The sequence below is a fragment of the Protomyctophum bolini genome, assembly GCF_963924005.1.
Source record: "Protomyctophum bolini genome assembly, chromosome: 22".
Taxonomy (NCBI): Eukaryota; Metazoa; Chordata; class Actinopteri; order Myctophiformes; family Myctophidae; genus Protomyctophum; species Protomyctophum bolini.
In genome coordinates this window covers 15,983,115-16,008,489 of record NC_137883.1, presented here as the reverse complement: position 1 = coordinate 16,008,489, position 25,375 = coordinate 15,983,115, and the positions used below count along the sequence as shown (strand labels likewise).

Here is a 25,375-nt window from a genome sequence, read left to right as displayed (position 1 = left end):
AAGTATCATCATCTAGGTCTAGGACAATCTGCTTGTGGCTTGAGACATGCTGTGAGAAAGTGTCATTCTTTTTGTCCTGTAACACAGAAATTGTCATTCTGTTTGTCCTGTAACACTTTGTCCTGTAAGCCCACAATCAGATCAATTAAACTGAAACAGACCTAAAGAATATCCATTGTGGATTGGAACGTTGTCAAAATCATTCAAAGAAAGTATCTTTACTATACTGTTGCTGTGCTGGCATTACCTCTATGCCCCATTTTCGAGGTGGGCCTATGCTTTTAATTGATGAGAATAACAGTTCTTGATAATGACAGTATGCTAACTATTTTCTATAAGCTATAAGCCTAGGCCTATAAACTTCAATTCTAGGCACCCAGAAGAGTGGACATCCACTGGGCACCTTAATGTATTTCAAACCCTTTAGTTTAGCCTAGGCCCTAGGCCCTAGCTAGTGGCGGCCTTAGGCAACTGGTGTGCAATGACGTTGAGTAAAATTTGTACTGCACTGCTAAATCCACCAGATGGCTCTATTGAAGCAGTGTTACAGTAGCCTATATAGATAGAACCAATAGTTTGGACTCGCTTTAAAACAGTCCGGAACTCTGTGGCTTTGTATAATTGAATGTAAATGTAACTAGTTAATTGTGGTTTAGTTACTACACCTATTAAGATTATCAGACTTTATAAGTAGCCTACCTATAGCCTGCCCTACACCCTACACTTAATATTGTATTTTTTTTAAACTTATACAATTCCAGTATAAGGTTTTTATACATTACACACACACACACACACGCACACGCACACGCACACGCACACGCACACGCGCACGCGCACGCACACACACACACACACACACACACACACACACACACACACACACACACACACACACACACACACACTATTACCCAATTAGTCCGCCTAATTATTTAACCAAGAACCGTTTTTTCTGTGACAGTCAGACATCCCATAGCCTCATAGCTACAACTTTATTACGTACGGTCCATATTAAGCTTGCAGAAATAGTAGCCTACAGGTAATTATTTTTCATAGATGCAATTCCGTCTTGTGCGTCAAGCGTACGTCATACTACCTACTATAGGCCTAATGGCCATCCGTAGCTGTGATGTTGAAAAAGCATATCAGTCTTTAGGCTATACTACCCAACGGATATGACTTTAGTTTGGATTGGGAATATATAGCCTGCCCACAGCCATCATTAAAATGTAAATGAATAATGCCTATTGTCGCCTACGAAGAACAACCAACAGTGCACTGAAGTTAGCTGGCTTTAGGCTATTTGTTCAACAATTTCAGGAGAAAAAAAGAAAGAAAACCAAACAGGCCTACACAATTAGTGAATTTACTTTAAAATAATGACGACATTAACATGTAGTGACGCCTCTCTCGCTACGATGTCAACCACCATCTCTTATTATTAGCCTATAAACCAAATTCCAGCGATAATGGCTGATGATGTGTTAGATATGTGCTCATCCATGATCCATATCCCTCAGCGAGAATCGATCAGACGAATGCAGGTACCCTGCCTCCTCGCACGGGCACGGCGCACACACGCAACCCCCGCAACATCACCACGCATTCTTAAGCCTAATTTATGCTCCCGAGCTCGCACGACGACGGTGTCGCGCAACGAAAATAGCAGATCTACAAGCTCCCCCATAAAATAGCAGACTCTACGTGCGACGCGCAGTGAGACTGAGCTTGTAGGTCTGCTATTATCGGCCTGCGCGACACCAGCGTTGACGAAGTATGAATCGGGCTTTACTCCACTGAGCAGTGTGTATGTGTGTGTGTGTGTGTGTGTGTGTGTGTGTGTGTGCGTGTGTGCGCGCGCGCGTGCGTGTGTGCGTGCGTTTGTGTGTGTGTCTTATTTTTCTCTCCCGTCACTACACACTCACTGGCTGCACACATGCACGACCGGCAACACAAGGAACCATAGCATATTGATCAGTACATAACAACTCGCTTTATTTTTGTATTTACAGGGCAGATGAGAATTCTGGAGGACTGGGCCAGAGACCCATGCAGGAGGGACCACTTGACGCCCTAGCTTCCACGACGGCATCGATATGCAGTAGTGTGGTACCAATTCTGCGGAGACTGGGAAGGCCATTCCATGGCATCTTGATATTAAAACACCGTGGGCTCTGCGCATTCGTGACCGTCGTTTTTTTTTTTTTTTTTTCCTGCTTATTTTTTTTCTTTTGGTGGAGAGTCCAAATGAATAACATGGCAAGATAGAGGCTGATATAGGCTACGAGTGAGGGAATCTTTACAATAATTCAATTTGACCAAAAATTCTGCTGTGGGGGAATCGTGGAATAGCCTTGGAACCTGCGATGGACTCCAACGTGGGGGATCATGGAACGGCTCGCCTGGGTTTGGTTTTGGTGCTGATGGGGCTGTGGAGGTTTAGCGACGCTTGTCCTGTATCCTGTGCTTGCAGCATCTCGAGAATCGCATGTATTGATTCTGTACCTGGAATCGAGGAGTTCCCTGTTCTCGCGTTCATGGATGACATGGAAAACATCACCGAAATGTAAGTGTGCAAAAAGCTTGTGAACTTACTATATAGCCTAGTGCATAATTATTTGGTTGTCAACAATGTGAAGGCTGATAATCCAGCCAGTCCAACAACACGCGATGATTTGATTCCAAGCCACCTGAGCTGTCTTAACACAAAGATATGATGTCAATTGTCAAATCACAAACGTGGGATGGTGATAGCTGTGTGTGTGTGTGTGTGTGTGTGTGTGTGTGTGTGGTCTAAAAGTATATGGTGCACGTTAGGCGGATGGATGAACCTGCTCCTTTTACAAACCATGCATGATGTCCAATGCATGCATGTAAATGATTTCTGCATGTGTGTGATTGTGATTCTGGCATGCATGGTAGCCTGCTGTCTGCATGGGATATTAAGCAACAGAATATATACCAGTCCATAAACATGCTGAAATAATATATTTGTAGCATTGTATTGGAGTATACTAGATAGATATGGGAAGGAACATATAGTGAAAACAGAATGGACCCCTAGAGTTTCAGAGTAACGAATGGAAATTAAACACTGAGGATGTTACTGTTAGAATCAGAATCTTTATTGTCACATCACAGGTTTTACAGGTGTAAATAAGTGGGTGAAATTAATTTTTTGAGTAAAGCTCCATAATTTGTATAGTTTTCGTGAGACGATATAGACGTATGGTAGAGCAGGAGAGGTAAAGAGAAGAAAAAAAAGAAAAAGATCAAATATTCAACATAGTATACAAACTATCATTGTCTCATATGTCCATTATCCAATACTGTTACCTTTCAGGATTCGAATTCAATACCCAATTTACAAGCTCTGCTATTTTTGCTGCTTTTGTGTGAAACAAATAAAATAAATAATTTTAAATATAATAAAATATGGAAATAAGAGGTTTCTGCCCGACTGTAACGATATACAGATCGTGTATAGTAGCAGGTATGTACATGATGTTAGGACCTACCACAAACAACACCACAGCACCTCCATAGATATTAATATCTTGTCACAAACTACGGTATATCATATGCATGCAGCATGTCATTAGAGAAGGTCATGACATTATAATGTAGTTAAAGTGTACTGTCTGTGTACCAGTGAACAGGATATACCCATTGGAAGCATCCAGTGTCTAAAGTAAAATATAATATTCCGAAAAAGCTTGTGTAAACAAACAAGCACACAAGCACACGACACACGCACGCACGCACACACACATACATGCACGCACACACACAAGAAATACCCAAAGTGGAAAGATGCACCAGTTAGAACTGGGGGGAGGGGGCATGTCCTGGCATGAACCCACTGCCAAGTTTAGTGTTACTCAAAGTTAACCCTTCATATCACACAATACAACCTATTTACAAAAGTTACTAAATACATAATTATTGTCTCCGCCAAACCAAGACTATGTTTTAATTCCTGCCCCTGTGTGTGTCTGTCTGTCTGTCTGTCTGTCCGTCCGTCTGTACGTCCTTCTGTGAGCAGATAATATCCGGCACCGTTAAAATGATCGTTGTGAAACTTATCTTAACGTATGTTAGCGCGGGGCGTCCTCGTGATCGATGCCCGTGTGTTGGTTCCCAGAGCACCAGTTTGCTGGCTGGCAGTTCTTGATGCCTTTGGCAGTGTCGTGCTAGTCTCATTCTCCTGGCTGCTATTTTCTGGCTCACCCTTGGTAATCCCTCATACAGTGTCATGTTAGTGACATGTACAGTCTTGCTGATGTTAAGTACTGCACGCAGTATTCTGGTGTAGCACCCGTCAAGGGACTTCTGCAGGGTTGGCTTCAGGGTCCAGCATTCACTGCCGTATAGGAGAACAGACTCCACTGTTGCGTAGAAGAAGCTGAGTTTGATTTGTCGGGGGAGATTGGAGTTCCAAACACTGTTCATGCCATTCAGGGCCCTCCATGCAAGTGCCTTCCTCACTTTCAGATCTTGCTCGGTTGAGTTGACCCATGAGCCGAGGTACTTAAAGTCCTTGACTTCCTTCAGCACCGTGCCTCCTGCTGTTGTGAGAGGTGGATGTTCCGGTGAGATGTTGTAGGTGATAACCTCAGTTTTCTTGGCATTTAGCCTAAGGCCAACTTTGGCACACTCCAGCTCCACTCTGTTCAGGAGTTCCTGAGCTTGTTCCACGCTGTCGGAGAGCAGGCCGATGTCATCCGCATAGTCCAGATCTGTCAGGACTACCTTGGGATGTCGTCTTGACCTCCTTGGAGTTAGGGTGAAGCCAAGATCCTGCTCTCGTCCACTGATGGCTTTCCTGAGTGCATAGTCCAGGACTATGATGAAGAGGAAAGGGGCTAGGGTATCCCCCTGCATTACCCCGGCCCGGATATCAAACTCCTCGCTGTTACCATCTGGGGTCACCACCTTGGCCCTTGTTCTTGCATACATGGACTCTATTGCCCGGAGCAAGTTGGGAGGGACACCATAGGCCTTAAGGATCTTCACCATTGTGCCTCTGTGAATCGAGTCAAACGCCTTTTTGAAGTCGATGAAGCAGAGTACAGCAGTCAAGTTATCCTTCTTCACCTCCTCAATCATTCTCCTCAGTGCCAAGATCTGTGCTACGGTAGTTCGATTATACGATGAAGTATAATGGTGGTAAACACAACATGCTCTAGATCATGTTGCGTTTCTCTGCATTAGCTTGACAACCAGATGTCTTGTAGACCTTATGAAGAAATATGAGAATGCAGACAGTGCTGAATTGAATTGGATGCTCATTCAAATCTCTGTGTTCTACATTATTCTCATTGGAAAATGAAGATATATATTATTTAAAAAACTATATTCAAAGAGACATTGCACAATAATGCTTGATTTTGAATTTAAAATGTGTGACTTTACTTCATTTTTAGTTCCATTGAAATACTGTATAGGTTCATCAGGTGTTTTATTCATTTGAGTAGGATTGTGAGGTACAGTATTACAATAGTACAATGACATTTCATAATAAACCATACTTGATCTGTTGAGAACATCTGCAATGTTGCAAAATTGTCTGTTAAAACATTAAGTTTTGATGATTTAGTATGATGATAAGAACATTATCATGATGAGTATTGTTAATATTATTTTTAACAGATACATTGCCAATCAGAATAAACTATTTGACATAAAGGACACCAGCTTGAAGTACTACATTAATCTCAGAAACCTGTAAGTATAACTTATATTCTGTTATTCATAGGATAGTGGAATTTTGCTAACATGAAAATGACAAATATCAACAACCTGATAAACTGTCTCCACTTTCAACAGCACGGTGACAAAGACAAGATTAATGTCAATATCCTCAGATGCCTTTTTCAACAACACAAGACTTCAATATGTGTAAGGAGAAATGTTCAAAATCGTTTCCATATACATTTAACTTTTGAAAAATGTTCATACATGATTTATTTTTATTAGAGTGGGTGGGCTAGGGTGGTCATTGTCAGTCATTTCTTTGTAGGCCTATATTTCAGTTATTAATTTGTCATGTCATGCCCAGAGCCGTTTTTATTTACAAAGGAATCAGAAATGTTATTTATTTTTGTTAATCCAATATTCAATGCCAAAAGCACAATTAAATCATTAATCATGATTATTTGTATGAAGAATGTTATGATCGTGACAGCCCTAGTAATCCTTTCAGTATTATAAAGATTATTACAATATAATTTTTCGTATTTAGTTTCAGGAGTATTGTTCACATAACACGTTAATAATAATGTTCATGGAATGTTTTTGTTGTGAAATTGCTTTAAACTTTCAGAAATCTCAGAGACAATAACCTATCAACATTGTCCTGGAGAACATTTCAAAATCTAGACACAACTTACTCGTAAGTGTCATTTTTATAAGAAGCTGTCATTACGTAGGGGTCTTCAACAGGTACCCCTAGGGGGTCCTCAGAGTTACTACAGATTGTGTGTGTGTGTGTGTGTGTGTGTGTGTGTGTGTGTGTGTGTGTGTGTGTGTGTGTGTGTGTGTGTGTTTTCTAGGCTGCTCCTGTCCGGTAATCCTCTGGACTGTGTGTGTGAAAACTTGTGGATCAAACTGAGACCACAGGATGAAAGTGAAAGTCAGGAGCTGAAATGCACAGATGATGCTGGAGCAAAGAGGACCTTCATTAACCTAACTCCACCAGACTGTGGTAAGGTCAATCCTAACCCTAAACCTGCTTATGTGACAAATCAGTTAAAAATGTACACTACAGTAAGCCCTCTGTGCTACTGGAGACGCTGAAAATGTATTAAACATGTCTATTTCACTTATAGAGAGAGTGAGAGAGAGAGAGAGAGAGAGAGATGGTTGAATCAGAGAATAATTCCAGGAAAAAGGCATCCCATACGTGTTGGATATTATTTGTGTGTTGCAGAGGTTCCCCGGGTAGTGGTGACCCCCGACAACATTACCATGATGGGGGGCAGTAATGTCCAAGCAGAGTGCAATGCCTCAGGCTCCCCTCCACCACAGATCCTGTGGAGCTTTGAAACACTCTCCACCCGCTATGAGGTAACAGAGTCTTGTCCAAGTCTATGCTATGCTGTTTGGGAGGCTGTTGAAACGGGTGCAAGTGATATTTCTCTCTAGGCTATGTGTAGCTGCCCTCGAATTGTGAAATAATCAGATGTGGATGGTCTCAACGGGTGTAATTCAGGTACAGAAGAAGATCACTGGTACACCGTGAAAACTATAAAATTGAATAAATAAATACTTTTAGAATTATACATTTCATAGTTTCACTCACCACAATAATCATAGTTTTGCTCACAATAAAGCAGTGCATTAGATTCATCACTTCAGTATACGATAAACAATAAAAATGTTCATTTAAAGAAAGGTCAATTATAAATAATGCAGTGATACAATAACTAAGCACCATAACCAAGATACCAGAGACCAAACGAAATACCACAACAAAATACAATAGACCATAAATTAAATCATGAACTCAAATGAAACAAACAAACACTGCTGTACCTCGCTCCGCTTATCGAGGGTGCTAAGGGTTGGAAGGCCACCTTGAGCTTCACACAGGAAGCACAGCAAACAGGCACTGTGTCACCAAACAATCAGTACTGTGATCTGTGGGTACACGGTCCACATATTGTATACTGAAGCTACAAACATTTCAATAATGTCGAGTCAACTGGGCAAACATGAAGTTGCAAACATATCCTACCATGTGGCTCTGCTGCTAGAAACACTGCATCTTTCCCTGTCACTCTGGCTGAGTGTGGTGAGTGGTTCTGATGTGAGTGAAGCTAACAGGCTTCAGCTAGATATGTGTTGGTAACAGGAAGTGTCAAAATAAAGGTAAACCAGAATGAGCAAGGTAAATAACAAATTAACTTCAAACTAAAGAAAACATTGGAGTTAAACCCAAGTGTCACGGGCACTTACACTATATTTCTCTCTAGTAAACAGAAAATTCATTTTCAGAGGGCCGCCCGTCGGTTCTCCGGTCCTCCTTTAAGCCAGTTTTAATATCTATTGGGCAAACAGCTGACTTTCACTGATGTTTTTTTCTTCAATAATGTCATAATGTATTGATCACAGTTCTGTGATCAGCAATGGAATTTGGTTGAGTAGCTTTGTTAGGTTAGGACCGTTAGGTTGACTATGATGCTTACAACTATGATATGATACATTTAATAATGTAATATAACATTTCCAGATGGATCCCCAGGATCAGAAGAGCACCCTCATCCTGTCAGGCCTGTCTCCAGATGATAACGGCAGAGTCATCTACTGCACTGCTGAGAATGTGGTTGGTCAAACTGAGGCCACCCTGGAACTCAATATCCTCTGTAAGGACACTTGCTTTTGTTGTTATTGTGTTGTTATATAACAGAAACATTATTATTGAACATTACCTCTGGCTACTTTTATGCTAGGTTGATTGTTCTTATCCACATATAGAGCATCTTGAGAGCATAAAATGAAACCAAATAGACCTGTACGGGTCCATTTGGTTTTATGCTCTCAAGAGATAAAGATCTAATAAGGGTCCATTTGGTTATACCAACTCTCCATCGTTTAGCTGGGGACCACCTGGAAACCGGATGACTGATCTAAGCGAAACATTTGTTACCGTGTCATTGTTGCTGTTACTCTGCAGATCTCACTGAATCGTACCCGTGTCCTGTCATCGTAACTCTTCCTCTCGTAAAGCTCCTCTTGGCTATGGCTCTTCCTTCCGCTCGTTTAGTGTCACCATCTCTCCTCGTGCACCTCCTCCCCCCCCCCCCCCCCCACACCCTGCGTTGCGTTTCCCCTGTGTCAACGCTCAGATTGTCCGTGATCACTTCTTCTCCAATCATGGTCCTCCTTTTCCTCCTCTTCCCTATAAAGGGCTAGTGTACACCAAAGCAGTGTTTTTTTTTGTCTGTTGTTTTGAATGGTTTTCCAATTTAAGTATTCTATGATATGATAGAAACGCCAGCGGCGTGACAAGGCGCTGAGCCGTGCACGTCTGTTGTTTTTATCTGGCCGATGAGAGATTTCCACTTTGGCCATTTGGATAAGCGTTTTAGTCGGGTTCAAAAAGTAATTGATTTACTCTCAGAGTAAAATAATTACTGAGGATTTAGTGTAGATTGGGGTGTCAGAGATATATAAAAAGAAAATCACAATGTGTTTTCAGTATAGGTATAGAAAATGCTTTGGTGGACACATGGCCTAAAAATGCATCTCCTCTGCCAATCTGGACATATCTTTCTCTCTCTCTCTCTATTTGAAGCCCCTCGCTCTCTCTCACCCCCCTCTCTCTCTCTCTTCCTGGTGTCTGTTTCCCGGTATCCCGTTATTATCACTCTTCCTCTCCTCTCCTGCTGTGTGTGTGTGTGTGTGTGTGTGTGTGTGTGTGTGTGTGTGTGTGTGTGTCAGTCGCCCCCATCATCCAGTCACTGCTGCAGCCAGAGAGAGACCACCACTGGTGCATCCCCTTCACAGTCATCGCTAACCCCACACCCGAGCTGAAGTGGTTCCACGACGATCGGCCCCTCAAGGAGCAGGTGGCCTGGAATATTCTGTATCAGTTAACTGTCTAGAGGTGTTGACTTGAGACTTGGGCTTGAGACTCGACTTGAGTCACACATTTGATGACGTTAGAGTTTTTCCAGTGCCGGTAGATGCACTGTGCTTGTAATGTTGTGTGCAGATGTGAGACAGACTCACTGTGCTGGACAGAGAAGGTGTAGGACCCAAGTGCAGACAGTAGCAGCGGAGGCAGAATTCAGGTGCAAGATCCAGGCTTTATTAACAATGCAGGGAAACAGGGAACTGGCACGAGGAAACACAAGAAACTAATACTTGGAACATGCAAGCTCAAAAACTGAACAAAGCGACTACAAACAACGAATCAATACAGAACTGAACACACAAGGGCATATAAATAGACAAGGGATAACTAGACACAGGTGAACACCACTGACAATCAACACTGGGATAGGCTGGGGAACCAAGGGGACACAGGTGGAAACCACAGGACTAGTGAGACAAGACAGGAACAGAACTACAGGGGCAGACAGGAAAGCACAAAGCAAAACTACAAAATAAAGGTTCAGTGTAAAGCAGCACTGCAACTACGAAACAAGGAAAATACAGACTACAATATCACAGTAACACAAAGAAGTAAAACACTAACTAACTGGAACTAAAAACCAAGGAACACATGAAAATCCAAGACATCTTTATAATAACAGTTGGGCTACGAGGGCATTGAATGTGGGCTTAATAATTGGCAAAACACTAAGATTTTAATGATAATATAACAAAAATAATATGTAAAAAACAATCATGGTATAAAAACATACTTAGACTTTAACACCAATGACTCATGACTTGACTTGAGCCCTCTCTTGACCTGGGACTTCAAGTCTTTTCAATTCACTTGATACATTTCAACAAGGACTTGTTTGGAGCTTGAAACTAAGCTCGTCCCACCTCTGCCTGCAAATGGACTTGGAGACACTTCATGTTATAAAGAGTCTAGTTGTATACAAAGAGGAAGGCTTAATTGTATCACGGGACCAAGCTACCTAAACCAGGCCTTCTCGAAAGCCAGTTACGAAAAGTTGAGAATCCCTGCCTAAACAATAGAGTCCGGACCAGGCCTGTGTATAGAGGTCTCAAAACATGTGGCAAAAGTTGAACAGAATTGATTGATTGATTTATTGAATTATTTATTGACGATTGATGTATTGATTGATTTGTTGATTTATTGATTGATTGAGGCTCGTTTCCATTGTGTTCCATAGACAACAATGGAACTGTTAATCTAATAATAATAGATACTATTTTTTTGATAATAACACAATAATATAATACAATATATAGTATAATTGTACCACAATTCCTCCTCACAGAAGGAATACATCTACACCGAGATCCACCTGTACACAAAGAGCGAGTACCATGGCTGTCTGCAGCTAGCCAACCCCACACACATCCATAACGGAGAATACACGCTGGTCGCTAAGAACGAGTTTGGCGAGGTCTCTGCCAAGGTCTCTGCTCATTTCATTGACCATCCTGACATTGGAAGCACAGGTCTGTTTCTCCAGTTTGTCAAGTCTTTCCTTCCATGAACTTCTTGATCGTTCGTAGAACAATTCATGTTGAGTAAACGTTTCTTTTTTGTGTGTGTTTCTTTGTTTATTTCAGAAGAACCCAATTACTATTGTAAGTAATGGAGTTAAAACACTGACATGTTTCATCCAGGTATGTCTTGTTGTCATGTATTTTCTAACATGGACTGTATTGAATTATGTAAGTTATGAAATTGAACTACAGTATGACTTAGGCCAGTGATTCTCATCACCACAGACCCACCATGTTTATCTCTGGGACCCCAATCTACACCGTACAAATCCTCAGTGTAATTTAACTCTGAGAGTGTACATAATGGAACCAAATGGACCCATAAGGCTAAGGGTCCATTTGGTTCCAGTCTCTGGTGGTCCCCGGACCTCATGTTGAGGACTAGTGGCATAGACAGTTGTGGTAAATGAAAGTGGCATAAGAAAACATTGAACCGCTAATCTTTCTTGTCTTTTATTTTTTGTGTCTCTTGTCATGCTGCCACACAGACACTACTGGTACGTCAACGTAACACAACATGGCTATACTGTCACCCAAGAAGCCCACTCTGTGACCACCCCTTCAATGTAGAGCTGCTGCTGACTGGGAACTTGCTTCCGTGTTCAATTCTGCACAGGCTGTCAAAAAAAAAAACAGATTTAAAGTGGCACACTATGTAGTTTGGGGTACCACAGTGGCCACTTTTCACACAATCAACATGGCAGCCAATGTCTTTGACTTCATTACCCAAGAGTCTCTGCAAGCATGTCCGGCGAGGACGGGCTGTGATTGGCCAGTCTTCGCTTTGACTGCCAGTGCTGTTGTTGTTGTTTTTTTCAGCGGAATATCCTTTTACCACCCTGTTTTTACTCCAGACATCCATAGGAACATGACAATACCTCCTTCACAATTGTGATACTGAAGTAATGTTATTTTTTCTTTTCTTTCTCTCTCTTTTTTTGAGGTATTAAAAAGGTCTTAAAGGCCATGTGAAGTCACTGTCATCTGGGTACAGTGACTTCACAGGACCCTGGGGGTCCCGACCCACAGGTTGATAACCACTCATTGTAGACATTGAAAACACCATTCAATACATTGAAACGAAGAGAAAACTAAACTAAAAACAAGCTTTGTTCAAATTGTGGCAGAGAATAGTAAAATAGGTCAAAAATATATTTATTCCCCCCCGATGCCCAATTCGCTAGATGGCAAAACTAAACAATGTCTTTAGAGCTACGGTAGGCCTACAGCTATGGGTGAGATCACATATGGGGTTAATCCAACAGTTACTACTCCAAGAAAGCCAAGTCAGAGAGAGAACTCATACAGGATACAGGCGAAATATGTTAAATTGGAAGTGATGAAGCAAATACACGAGCAGACACAATTGGAATGGCAGCCAACAATATAACATTGGAGCTGATACATGGGTTCTCTTTCCTGATTGGAGAAATTGGTGACCCACCTGAACATTTATTTTGCGTTTACTCAAGACTAGATGGAGAGGTGGGGTGACCCGTTTCTTGAATTATCATGTCCCGATAAAGATTATATTCTTACTAGAATCAGTATTTAAAGTCACCACAAAGCTTTGCATTTGTTTATGTGCAATAGAAGGAATGAATATTTGTCCCTTGTCAATACATGTGCTGTGTTTGGTATATTTTCTCAGACTCGCCCCTCCCCCCACTGGATGACAGTATAGCAGTAAGTGATCCTGCTTTGATTGATTTATTGACATTGTTATTGATATACATTAACATATCTTATTCTTTCTCGTATGACAGTGTTAAGTATAGTAAAAATAGCAGGCCTACAAGCTCATAATGTGTGTAGATCTGCTGGCAGTGATGGTCTAAAAGATGTTAAATGCATTCATAATGTCAGGTTATGTTACGACTGATAGTGTATTGTTTTTGTTTATTCGGCGTAGGTTTATGTCGTGGTGGGCATTGCTGGCGTTGCCCTGACAGGATGTGTTCTGATGGTGATCATTCTCAAATATGGAAGAAACTCCAAGTTTGGTCTTAAAGGTAAATCTTCTTATACTGTAGAACAAGGTATAATATGTGTGTTCTATGTGTGTCTGCTATTTTCATAACATTTTTTAAAGTGGTTTAAGGCCTATTCATAGTCTGGATTTTCGGTGGTGAGGTGACCACCGCTCCGGTGGTGAGGTGACCACCGGAGCTGAAATAACGTTGAGCGGTGGTGAGTAAAAACAGAGAGAAGGGCTGGAGCGGTGGTGGTGGCTTGTGACGTCATGTTGTAGTTCGGTGGTCACCCCACCACCGAAAATCTAGACTATGAATAGCCTTAAGTCTCTCTGTAGGGTTTATACATGTTAAACCAACAATGAAATGTTTTAACAAGAGTGTGTGAATAAATACTGGAACATGTTTTTCCTTTTCCTGAAAAGTAAGAGTTTTGGACAAGGTTTCCACCCGACCGTGATGAGATGATCAACATCGCTCCTCCTCCTCATGTTTCTTCTCTTCTACTACACACAAATAAATAACAAAAATTGTTATTTTAAAAAGTTATATGTTTTCACCTATTAAAGAACCGTTTTATTTAGTGAATGTTTCCTCGTATGGTTCTAGAGCACTTTGTTATTTATGTCAAAGACAAAGTTCTTTGAGGGACCAGAAATGGTGACTCAAAGAACAATTTTTATGGTTCTTTGAGGCACCTTTAACCACTTAAACCCTAGCGTGACTGTAGTGTCCTAATTTTGGGCATGTCGTAATAGGTGAACATCTTATAAACTGTGAGTCATAGATTGGCTAGTTTCGATAAAACCCATTTAATCCCTTTATTTGTGTGTGTGTGTGTGTGTGTGTGTGTGTGTGTGTGTGTGTGTGTGTGTGTGTGCTTGCCTCCTCCAGGCTCCTCCTCTGTCATCAGCAACGACGACGACTCCGCCAGCCCTCTCCATCACGTCTCCAATGGCAACAACACCCCGTCCTCCTCGGAGATGGGACCAGATGCCGTGATCATTGGGATGACAAAGATCCCTGTCATCGAGAACCCGCAGTACTTCCGCAACCCTGGCAGCATGCTGAAACCGGACACATGTGAGTTACTGCCGCGCTCGGCAAATGTCTGGTAACCCGCTCCTTTTCTGATAAATCCATGCGAGGGGTCAGCGAGCGTCGGACGCAATGTTCATAAACAACCTCCTGCTGCATTGTAATAGCTACGACTTTGGGTGACTTCTGCTCTAACAATGTGTAGGCTAATGTAACCTACATGTGTACAGTACTTGTTAGATAGGTTTATTGAAGAGTGTACACTGGACATTCATTGTGTAGCTGTCATCAAGAAAGATTTCCCCCGTTTATTCCCCACAAAGTGGATGCGGCCAATGAGTTCTCACTGTAGCCCCCTCCGGTAGATAGATACGTCACAAGGCGTTCTTTGTTGTATAGGCATTTTGGCATTTAGCGTATGCCAAATTCCAAAATGCCTATACAACAAAGAACGTCTTGTGACGTATCTATCTACCGGAGGGGGCTACATATTGCACATAATGATATCAAGAGACATGCATGTACAGGCACACGCATGTATATTACATTTCAAACCTTTATTTATTTATGCTAGAGAGGCACTGAGGTTACCATCAGTACCTTCAAAATTGTGAAAAGTAAAAGTAGACTAACACATATAGCCTACAGAGTACAGATACACAATGGTGTGTGATCATATATCAGAACTGTGCAAAAGATGCCACCGAAACAAGTTTTAAAATGCATTGAAGGGCATTTCAGGCATTAGAAGAAAAAGGAGATTTGCCATTCTCAGTGTAAACCCGGGGGACCTTAAGGACAAGCCATTTGATCTTGTATAGCTCACAATTTGTTCCAAGACAACATCCCAGACAGATAAGAAGGAAGTTTCCCAAAGAGGGTTTTAAAAATAAATGAATACCAATGATTGTTGTGCCTCTCTGTAAGAGAAGGCCAACCAAACATACCATAAAGAGCAATGTGATGATTGTTGTGCCTCTCTGTAAGCTGAAGGCCAACCAAACATACCATAAAGAGCACTGTGATGAGTGTCATATTCAGCGCCTCGGCCTGTAATAAATCTAATAGCAGTGATAGACCGAAATGCTGAGGCTCTGGGGCTGAGGCTGCAGTATTCATAGACAATGTCCCTGTTATCCAGAGATGATAAGAAGAGTACAGTATACATTCATAGTAAATAATCTACGTGAATTTGTTGTATGCCTTTGTATCATAGTCGTCCAACACATCAAGAGACACAACATTGTACTGAAGAGGGAGCTTGGAGAAGGAGCCTTTGGGAAAGTCTTCCTGGCTGAGTGCTACAACCTGACACCCGACCAGGACAAGATCCTGGTGGCTGTGAAGGTAGTGTACACACATCAGGAAGCCAGGATTGTATCAGTTTATTCCTGTAATGTCTTGTTTTATTGTTAAATGGGACTAATTTACACTGTAATCCTCAACTCCACTGTAGTGTAGTTTTGTTTTCCGTGTTCAAGAGTCACTCTCAAATAAATAAAATCACAAATTCACATTTAATGATTTTTTTCTGTGTGCATCTTAATCCATTATTATGTGACATGTGACACAAATGTTATATACACACGTTTTGTTTTCCGTCTGCAACCATACATTTATTAAATGACCGCTTCACCACTTTTCAACTTATCTTCATATAATTGGTCCTCACTAATGTTCATGATAAAATACGACTATTTATTTCTACTCAGTCTGTGTCTCATAGGAGGGCTGTGGGCAGTTCAGAAACCCGTCCACCAGTGGCATCATCGTTAGGCAAATCTTTTTAAAATATTAAAAAAATAAATATATATAGCCTATTTAGATTTATCGCATTGCAACTTTTCAGGAATAGAAAGCCTGCCGTTTCTATTAGTTTGGATTCCCCATTGGTGATGTCACTGGTGGACGGGTTTCTGAACTAAACTGCTCACAGCCCTGCTATGAGACACAGACAGTAGAAAAAATGTGTGGCATTTTATCATGAACATTAGTGAGGACCAATTATATAATTTGAAGATATGTTGAAAAGTGGTGAAGTGGTCCTTTAACCACTTTGAACCTGCAGGCATCAAACATTTTGAAAACATTTGAAACCTTGTGAAAATTCCAGCAAAAGGAATTGTCAATCCTTGCTATTTTTGAAATGGCCATCCCTAAGAATCAATGTACTTGTCAGCCAATCAATTAACCACTTAAATCCTATACTTAGTGGACCGGAGTCCCCCCAGGGATCTGGAAATTGTATCCCAGCCTGAAAAAAATCTATGAGAGCTGGAGAGTTGGAGGAGACCCGCTGTTACTGAACGAACACTCTGGCTCTATAGCAATGATTACTATCAGAATATAAAAGCTAAATAAATAAACATTTACACCACATTTAATTGACGTGTGTGTGTGTGTGTGTGTGTGTGTGTGTGTGTGTGTGTGTGTGTGTGTGTGTGTGTGAGCTCAGACTCTGAAGGAGGCCAGTGAGACGGGCCGTGCAGACTTCTACAGAGAGGCAGAACTTCTCACCAACCTGCAGCATGAGCACATCGTCACCTTCTATGGCGTGTGTTCGGAGAGTGACCCGCTCATCATGGTGTTTGAATACATGAAGCACGGAGACCTGAACAAGTTCCTCAGGTAGGACTCCACACTGCATGACCTTTGATTCTGTCGGCTCGTCTTCGACCCACGAAGGGTCACCCAGAATCTTCCATGATAATAAGTAATGACCTGAACATATTCAGAATTCATCACGTGTTCTGTGATGTTATTTGTATTCTCTAAATTACGAATGGACAGACGTTTCGGCTATCCAGCCATCATCCAGCCTGGATGAAGGCTGGATAGTCGAAACGTCTGTCCATTCGTAATGTAGAGAATAAATAATTTTAAAATGCATTCTTGGTGTGTGCAACCGTTTCTAATATTAGAAGGATAAACCCCTTGTTACCGTCTCCACCACTGGCAGGTCGCATGGTCCCGACGCGGTCCTGATGGCAGACGGCCAGCACTGCATCCAGGTGGAGCTGACCCAGTCGCAGATGCTACACATTGCCCAGCAGATCGCCGCCGGCATGGTCTACCTGGCCTCGCAGCACTTTGTCCACAGAGACCTGGCCACCAGGAACTGTCTGGTGGGGGAGAACCTGCTGGTCAAGATCGGAGACTTTGGCATGTCCAGAGATGTGTACAGCACAGACTACTACAGAGTAAGACACTCTCTCTCTCTCTCTCTCTCTCTGTCTCTCTTCCTCCTCTCAAAGCACTCGAGTACAATTTTGAGGTATTTAGCTTTTTTCTTTACTGGAGTATTATCCAATTTTCAGTGCTTTTACTTCTACTCCACTACATCTCAGAGGCATACAGTATGTTGCACCTTTTTACACTGAAGAGTTGAGACAAAGAACCACTTAAGTCCGTCATTTAGTCTGACCCCTCCCCCAAAAGTTCTATCTGTCCTGAACCTTTATCCATAATTTATTATTATGGATAATTAGTATTGGCTTAAATGGTTCTAAACTTTAGTCACTAGTTACTTTGTAGATTTTGATTATTATCACAAAACATCCATTACCCACTTGGCCACTTCAGCCCTCCACACATTTATCATTTCGCCAATTGGAAAATAGCCGATATGGATGAATGGATCTGCTATTTTCAAAAGCTTTTATACTGACATTTTTTTAATTGAAAACTTCTATTTTAACGAAACGCACAACTGAAGAAACTACAACTCCAAAATCAAACCAAACTCTTGAATTAGTGGAGTGGCAACGTTTCAACCTTATTTTTCATGACCGGCGCTGGTGCATGCCATTGTCTAGCACCTTTCCATTTTGCCACGGAATTCCCATAAGCTCATCCTCATATCAGTCTTAACCGGCAATGTTACTCAGTTTCACAATGTTTTCATTCGGCAGCAGTAATTTCACTTCCGCATTTCCTAGTCTCCTACTCGCCATTGTGACGATCAACCAACACACAGCTGGCTTCAACAGGTCGCTCCCAGCTAACAGCATGTGTACCTTCTGTGTGACTAGGAATCTACAAGTTACAAGCATAACATACATTTCAATAAATAGCTCTGTACCGCATTTTAAGTAGAAGTACTTTATTTACTTGGCTGGTATTTAAATGCACATTTCATAATCTGCATTCATTCTACAAGTATTATGGGCCAATAGTGGAAATTACACTGGCAATCTTTCTTTTTTACCTGAGTTTCACTAGAGACCGGATTAATGTGGAACAGGGTGAGGAACCCAAGATAGGGCGAGACTCAGGGTGGGGGCGTAGTCTCTGGAGCTGACAGCCATCGTTGCTCTACTCGGGATGAGCGGTTGGTCGTCTCTGCTCCGTCACGGCCCCCCTGAAACTCAAGTAACTGCATGCAGTAAACTCGCTCTGGTAGCTTGTCCCCTTCAAACGTCAAACAAACTGACTTGGTTTCCTCTCTTTCACCCTCTCTGAACCGTGTCAGCCGTTTTGCATCAATCACAAGAAATTCATCTGGCTTTACTGACAATGGCACTCCACTGACCACTCCCTTGATCTTACTTTCAGAATCTCCCAACTGAAATGTAATCACTGGGAATTTATTAAATGATTAGATCTTTTGAGCTTTACTCATCTGACCGCTGTCCATGCATTGTATAATCACCAATCACCAAACTGATTTTACTTTTCCCACTTTCCGCTCAACAAACTTTCCCACAACCTGTGGTTCACTAAAGATGCTGTCAAATTGCTTCTGTGCTCTCATCCCAACCACAAAACCCCCTTCTTGCTGAGTTGAGTTTGTGCGCCTCCTACTCTTTTCCTTTTGTTATCAGTTCCATGCATATCTTCATCTGTTTCCATCTCTTGTGTTTGAGCCACGCTTATTTCCTCTTCACCATCCGAGTGATCCGACCCCGATGACTAATACGGTCTGTAATCTTTCATAGCCTCTTCATCAAAGCCACAACCAGCATATCGTGATGCCATAATTTAAACAAACCGCCACCTCCTGTCATAGCCGCATCAGCTCCTGCTCTCCGTCCGTCCACACTCCCCTAAACAACTTGGTTGAGAGATATCACAGGTGTATTAATACTGTGGTGATTGCACCAGGGATTGGCTGTGGTGAGAGGAGGCAGGTGTAGTGGATACAAGTGATTGTGAATGGGGAGTGGCCGCTAAGTGAAGGCGGGAGGTGAGCTGAAGTGAAGGCGGGAGGTGAGCTGCTTATCACTGCCACGGCCCACGCCCTGTGTTTAAACACAGGGCGTGGCAGTGATAAGCAGAGGCCTCAGTGGTCTCTACTCATGAAACTACGTTGTAAAACTTCCCATTGAGTATAATGCCACACATTATGTGCATAATGCCATACATTCAAGGCATAGTTTGTTCATGTAATTCATTTGCATTTGTGACAACCACAAAACTGTCAATCCTAATAGTCTTTGGTTCGTCTCTCTGGCATATCATTAGTGTCGGGCAGAAACCATGTACATATATCCATATTTCAACTATGAATGTTTTATTTGTAAATTAATGCCCTTTACTTAGTGTCAGGGTGCGTTCAGAGGACCCAAAAGCAGTACGACCAAAAGGCAGGATTCACAGTTCAGGATGTTTATTAAACTATAACTTGAAACTTCCCATAAAATGGGGCAGGCAAAGAAGGACACAGTATATTGACATGAAATGACGATCTGACAAGGAACTGAACAAACTGGGGTATATAAATAGACAAAGACTAACTAGACACAGGTGAACTCAAAATACAATCAATCACAGGATAGGCTAACAGAACTAAGAGGACACCACAACTAAGGTAGGTCAGACAAGGTAGGGAACAGTAACTAGGCAGACCGGAAACACTAGGAAACACTAGGGACCATACTACAAAATAAGATACACAAAACCAACAGTAACAGAGTAACAGAAAACCAAACAGAACAGGAAGACAAGGTAAAATACTGAACATAAATAACAATAACAGATAACAGAATAAGTCCGAAGGACTGCAGTATTAGTAAAGAAGTACAAAGGCAAGAATAGTAACAACAACTTCCTTTCTTGACCATTAAGGTCAAGCCAAATATTAGTCCATTGGTTTGGACCTAAGTCAATGCTCAAATTCAAAGGCAGAGGAGCGAGGTGTGACAATTAATTAGTCATATTACAGTGGTCACACAAAGGTAGCAAAAATAGTCAATCCACAATCTCACGACGTGTCACATCTTGACGCGTTGTGTGCTTGTAGATCAGCTATTTTTGAAAGATGGTGTCTAAGTTTGTCCGTGGGTTTTGAGTACTACAGACGAAAAACAGTTTAAGTCCACACAATTTATCCATAATGTATATATATATATATATATATATAATAAGGGGTCGAGTTTTTCGTCTGTAGTACTCAATTAATATTGAACCAATGAAGATTATTAACAAAGCCTGTGACTAAACAATAACTAGTGTGATCCATTGGAACATATTTTATTGTTTTTTATACATTTTATTATAGTTTTTACTACAATGTTTTATAAATAGCAGCTCTACGGGCTCACAACGTGTTGCGATGTGGCGCACTGTGAGCTTGTAAATAGCTTATATTAAACAGGGCTAAAGTGGTTAATGTATGTTTTATTTACTAGTCTATAGTAACTAAAGTTTGCAAATAATTGTAGCAGAGTAAAGAGTACAATATTTGTCTCTCATATGTAGTGGTGTAAAAGTACTGAAAAAAGGAAATACCTCCTCAAAATTGTACTTAATTACAGTACTTTAGTAAATGTACTACTTTCCATCACTGCAACTCAGTGCTGCTCAGGCCTTGTGGTTTCAGTTTACTGATGCACACTGCTCTGCTCTGCGTGTGTGTGTGTGTGTGTGTGTGTGTGTGTGTGTGTGTGTGTGTGTGTGTGTGTATGTGTGTGTGTGTGTGTGTGTGTGTGTGTGTGTGTGTGTGTGTGTGTGTGTGCGTGCGTGCGTGTGTGTGCCGAGCGTGCGTGCGTGTGTCTTCAGGTGGGCGGTCATACGATGCTGCCGATCCGCTGGATGCCCCCAGAGAGCATCATGTACCGACGCTTCACCACCGAGAGTGACGTGTGGAGCCTGGGCGTGGTGCTCTGGGAGATCTTCACCTATGGAAAGCAACCCTGGTACCAGCTCTCCAACAACGAGGTCAGATTTAACGCTTTTGTTACACAAGAGAATTACACCAGTGTTGAAAAATGTTCATCAACTACCTTTTTTTCACTGACAAAAACTGAATGAAAACTAAGCTATTGGCTTAGTTAAGTCCATCTAATCTATAAGCTTTTACAATAGCTTAGCTATTTACATAAACATTTTCATATGAGGTTCTTGTGCAAGATTATCTATTTCAAGAAACATTATTACTGTTAGATTTTTGCCGTCATTGCTGAGAACCCAACTTCGCAGCGTTAGGATGTTGGAAACATTTTCAGTGCTTTTGTGGCCATCTCAGGACATTCAACCTGGACTTGAACCTGGGAGGTTGTCAGAGATGAGGTTACATCTCAGACTTACTTTTAAGGAGTTGATCCTCTTTCAACACGAACATGGACGGCTCACCTTTGACATGTACAAAATGGGATCCATTCCTTCGTACTTTGTGGGTTTCTCGGGATCCGGACGCAATTCCTACGGAGCATTAGTCCAACATGCGGGAACAACAGTCGGACTAGCGCTCGAACATGCGCTGCTCCCGTGCTTGCGGTTATGGTTAGGTTAGGGATAGAGATAGGTTGTCGGTCGAGGACCAAAACACGTGTCGGAACTTAGTACTGCACCCAGGTTACTCTGGTTGGGAATTAACGATCCAACTCTACTGACATCGATTTAGTCTTTTCTGTCTGTCTGCTGTCTCTGCATTATCAACAATGTTGCTGGGTCTTTTATCTTCTTCACCCCGTCTGAAGAAGCTCTCGGCAACATTTGTTTTTTATTCATTTTGGCAGACAACGCACTGAACACAGCTCATGCAGACAGGATGATCGCTTCGGCCTCACGCACTCTCAAGTCTTGTCTCACTTGCACAGAAGAGACTATACGCAAAGAGACAAGTTTATTTGCTATTTTTATGGTGTGGTTCTACAAGAGCACCTGGCACACATCGACGCGGAGGAAACCATGCGAGGCACCAATCTGCTCAACGGGAGCAGTCACAGGTTCAGTATCTTACTGAAGGAGACTTCAGTCAAACGGGAACCTTCCGATTCCCAAGCAACCACTGACTGTACCTCCTGAGCCACTTCCGCCGCAATATACTCCATATTAAACAAACGACCTGTTATTGCACAGCTGTGGAATGTTGAAGATTCAAGGATTAGATTGTACGCTTATGCTTTTGCCAGGCCGCTAATATTTACAGAGCGACTTACTATACAAGTGCAAATGTAAAAGCACTGAGAGTAAAAGGCATGGATTCTAGTCAACACACCCCAGTGTAAACGGCCACTTGAGTAGAGAGCAAAGAGAACAATTAGTGCTCCAAATAATCTTCTAGGATACCAGGTAAACATCAAACATAGCAACTGTTGAAACAGCATACTATACTCTCAATAACATTCTTAGCATTTTTGCTAAATATGAACTACAATATAAGCAGGCACTCTCGAAATCACAGTAAGCAGATAAAGCTACCAAACCCTGCAGTATAGCTGCCAAAAGAAGGGAGTACAGAGAGACCCAGGGGAGTTAGGTAATAGAGGCCTAAGCCAAAAGGTTTTGTCCACTGAAGGACAGTGCTGGGACTGTGTGTTAGTTCAGTTGCTTTGCAAACCAACAGACTGTCTTCATACTGGTCTCTCCACTGTTTAACCACATAAACCCTAGTGTCCATATTCTGGAGGGAATATTTAGCTGTTTGTCTGTATAGCTGTGTTTTCTCCATATTTCTTGTAATGTATAGACGATCAGAGTTATGGTGGTCCTCGAAAATGTAAAGTTTGAGAACCACCGCCATTGTCCACAGCTCAGAGAGTCACAGTGTGATAAAAAACCTCTTCCAGGAATGGTTCCAAATGTGATGGAACCGATTCCGGTTCCTCAATGTTGGATCGGGTTCCGGATCCTAACCCTAATCAGAAGTTCAGAATGACGTAAAATTGTAAGTTATATCACCCCTCTGAAGAAAGGTCCAGACATCGAACGAACGTAGTGAAATGAAAAATAAGTTTTTCACATTCTGAAATGTGGTCCTCATATGGGCATAACTAGCAATAGATTCCAAAACAATGGGAAAATTCCCATTTGTGTGTATATTTATATCAAAAGTCCATAATCCAATTTTAATTACTTCCTTTGAATGAAAACATGATGCGTGATGACATGTCGAGCCCCGCATGAATAAAAATGAATCTTGATTTCATTCACCAGTTTTATTCCCATTGCTGCACGTTCCTCCAAATGTAGCAGAGTGGCCCACAGCCTCGATCAGCCTGATGGCCTCAAAAGTCAAATATCTCCCCCAGTCCATGGGGATATCCCTTTGGTCTAGTGGTTAAGATAACACAAACACAGCTGATGTTGATTACAAAACTACTGATGACATCCATGACAGTGTATTACTCATTTTAAACTTAATCAGCACGGTAAAATATGTATATCTGAAAACATTACAGGTTAGAAATAAGCCACGTAGTACCAAACATCTCAGCTGGCTGTCTGTGTCCCATAGCCTGAAGGTATGTGACGCTCTGATTGGTAATCCTGATCTCTAAAGTGCCTCCACCTGTCCAGCTGGGGCGCCTGATAGAGGGAAAGGAAGTAGGAACTGGTTGGAATAAAGTGTTCCTTCCACATGCTACATCCAACCCGGGGAAGCGATTTTGACGCTCATGCATTGAAGGAAGCATGAGGTCAGTCCGTTGCTCTCCCCAGGTTGGTGGAGGAAGCGTAGAGCCCAGGATTAGATTAGAATTAGATAATTGACACTGGGTGGAAAAAAAGGTTACAAAATCATGGGATTAAAAAAAAATAAAAAAAATAAAAGCATTTCAGAATGAAACTTCATGACAGAAAAGGCCATTGCACCCCCACTTTAAGCATCTTTGTTCTTCTCCTTTGTCTCCTTCTTCTTCCAGGTGATTGAATGCATCACCCAGGGCCGCGTGCTCCAACGCCCCCGGGCCTGTCCCAAGGAGGTGTATGACCTGATGCTGGGCTGCTGGCAGAGAGAGCCCTACATGAGACTCAACATCAAGGAGATCTACGCTCTGCTCCAAAGCCTGGCCAAGGCCTCGCCCGTCTACCTGGACATACTGGGCTGAATCGAGCCCCGTTTATACTTTGTCGCATGCGATGGTGCAGCGTGATGAGGATAGCCCGACCTGTGAGCTCACAACGTGGCGCGGACAAGACGCATTGTGAGCTAGATGTTTGCTATTCCCGCGCGCGACACCGTCGTGCCGACGGAGCATAAATGAGGCATCGTTGGGGTTATTTTGACCACGTATGTGTGGACAGAGGGCTGAGTATAATTATGCTCATATGTTTCTGCACATGCATGAGGTAAGCGTACCTGAGCGGTGGTTCTCAAAACGTTTTATTTTACTTTATTATTATTTCAAGGGCCCCCTTAACTCTGAGAGTGTACAAATGGAACCGAATGGACCTGTACATGTAAGGGTCCATTTGGAACCCCCCTCAAGGAACCATGAGGGTGGAGAACCACTGAGGTAGAGGGAGATATGCTACAGCACTGTGTGTGTGTGTGTGTGTGTGTGTGTGTGTGTGTGTGTGTGTGTGTGTGTGTGTGTGTGTGTGTGTGTGTGTGTGTGTGTGTGTGTGTGTGTGTGTGTGTGTGTGTGTGTGTGTGTGTGTGTGTGTGTGTGTGTGTGTGTGTGTGTGTGTGTGTGTGTGTGTGCTTGCAGGTAGGCTACTGTGTGTGTACGGTAGCCTACCTGGCTGTAAAATGTTATTGTAAATAATTAATTGTCCATTTCATCATCACGTTGACAAAAGCCTTAAATTTCAATTCTCCTTTTGTTTTCTCTCCATTTGAGAATGTTACAGAGGTGTATATTTCACAAACCCAAACCAAATAGTACATTATTAAACGTTATTTAAATTATTAGAGTCAAGTAAATATGTTTCAAGAACTCAAATTAGTGACACATAACAATGTAAATTCACAGGGTTTTGAGTCATCTCCCTTAATACTGCAGATTAGATCAACATTCTGGCATATTAATTTAAAT

At 42.0% G+C, this 25,375-nt stretch overlaps 1 protein-coding gene across 1 annotated transcript; it reads left to right on the top strand.

The window, feature by feature from the left end:
- Nucleotides 1-2,369: 2,369 nt before the first annotated feature.
- ntrk2b (neurotrophic tyrosine kinase, receptor, type 2b) lies at nucleotides 2,370-25,354 on the top strand (the record flags this gene model as incomplete). Its single annotated transcript, XM_080755465.1, has 18 exons — nucleotides 2,370-2,569; nucleotides 5,656-5,730; nucleotides 5,833-5,904; nucleotides 6,329-6,397; nucleotides 6,558-6,709; nucleotides 6,935-7,071; nucleotides 8,237-8,369; nucleotides 9,448-9,575; nucleotides 10,929-11,112; nucleotides 11,227-11,244; nucleotides 12,815-12,849; nucleotides 13,076-13,175; nucleotides 14,031-14,219; nucleotides 15,391-15,521; nucleotides 16,630-16,802; nucleotides 17,134-17,374; nucleotides 21,162-21,332; nucleotides 24,260-25,354. 18 exons carry the CDS (start codon nucleotides 2,370-2,372, stop codon nucleotides 24,443-24,445), a joined length of 2,394 nt encoding a protein of 797 aa, XP_080611591.1. The 3' UTR covers nucleotides 24,446-25,354.
- Nucleotides 25,355-25,375: the final 21 nt, after the last annotated feature.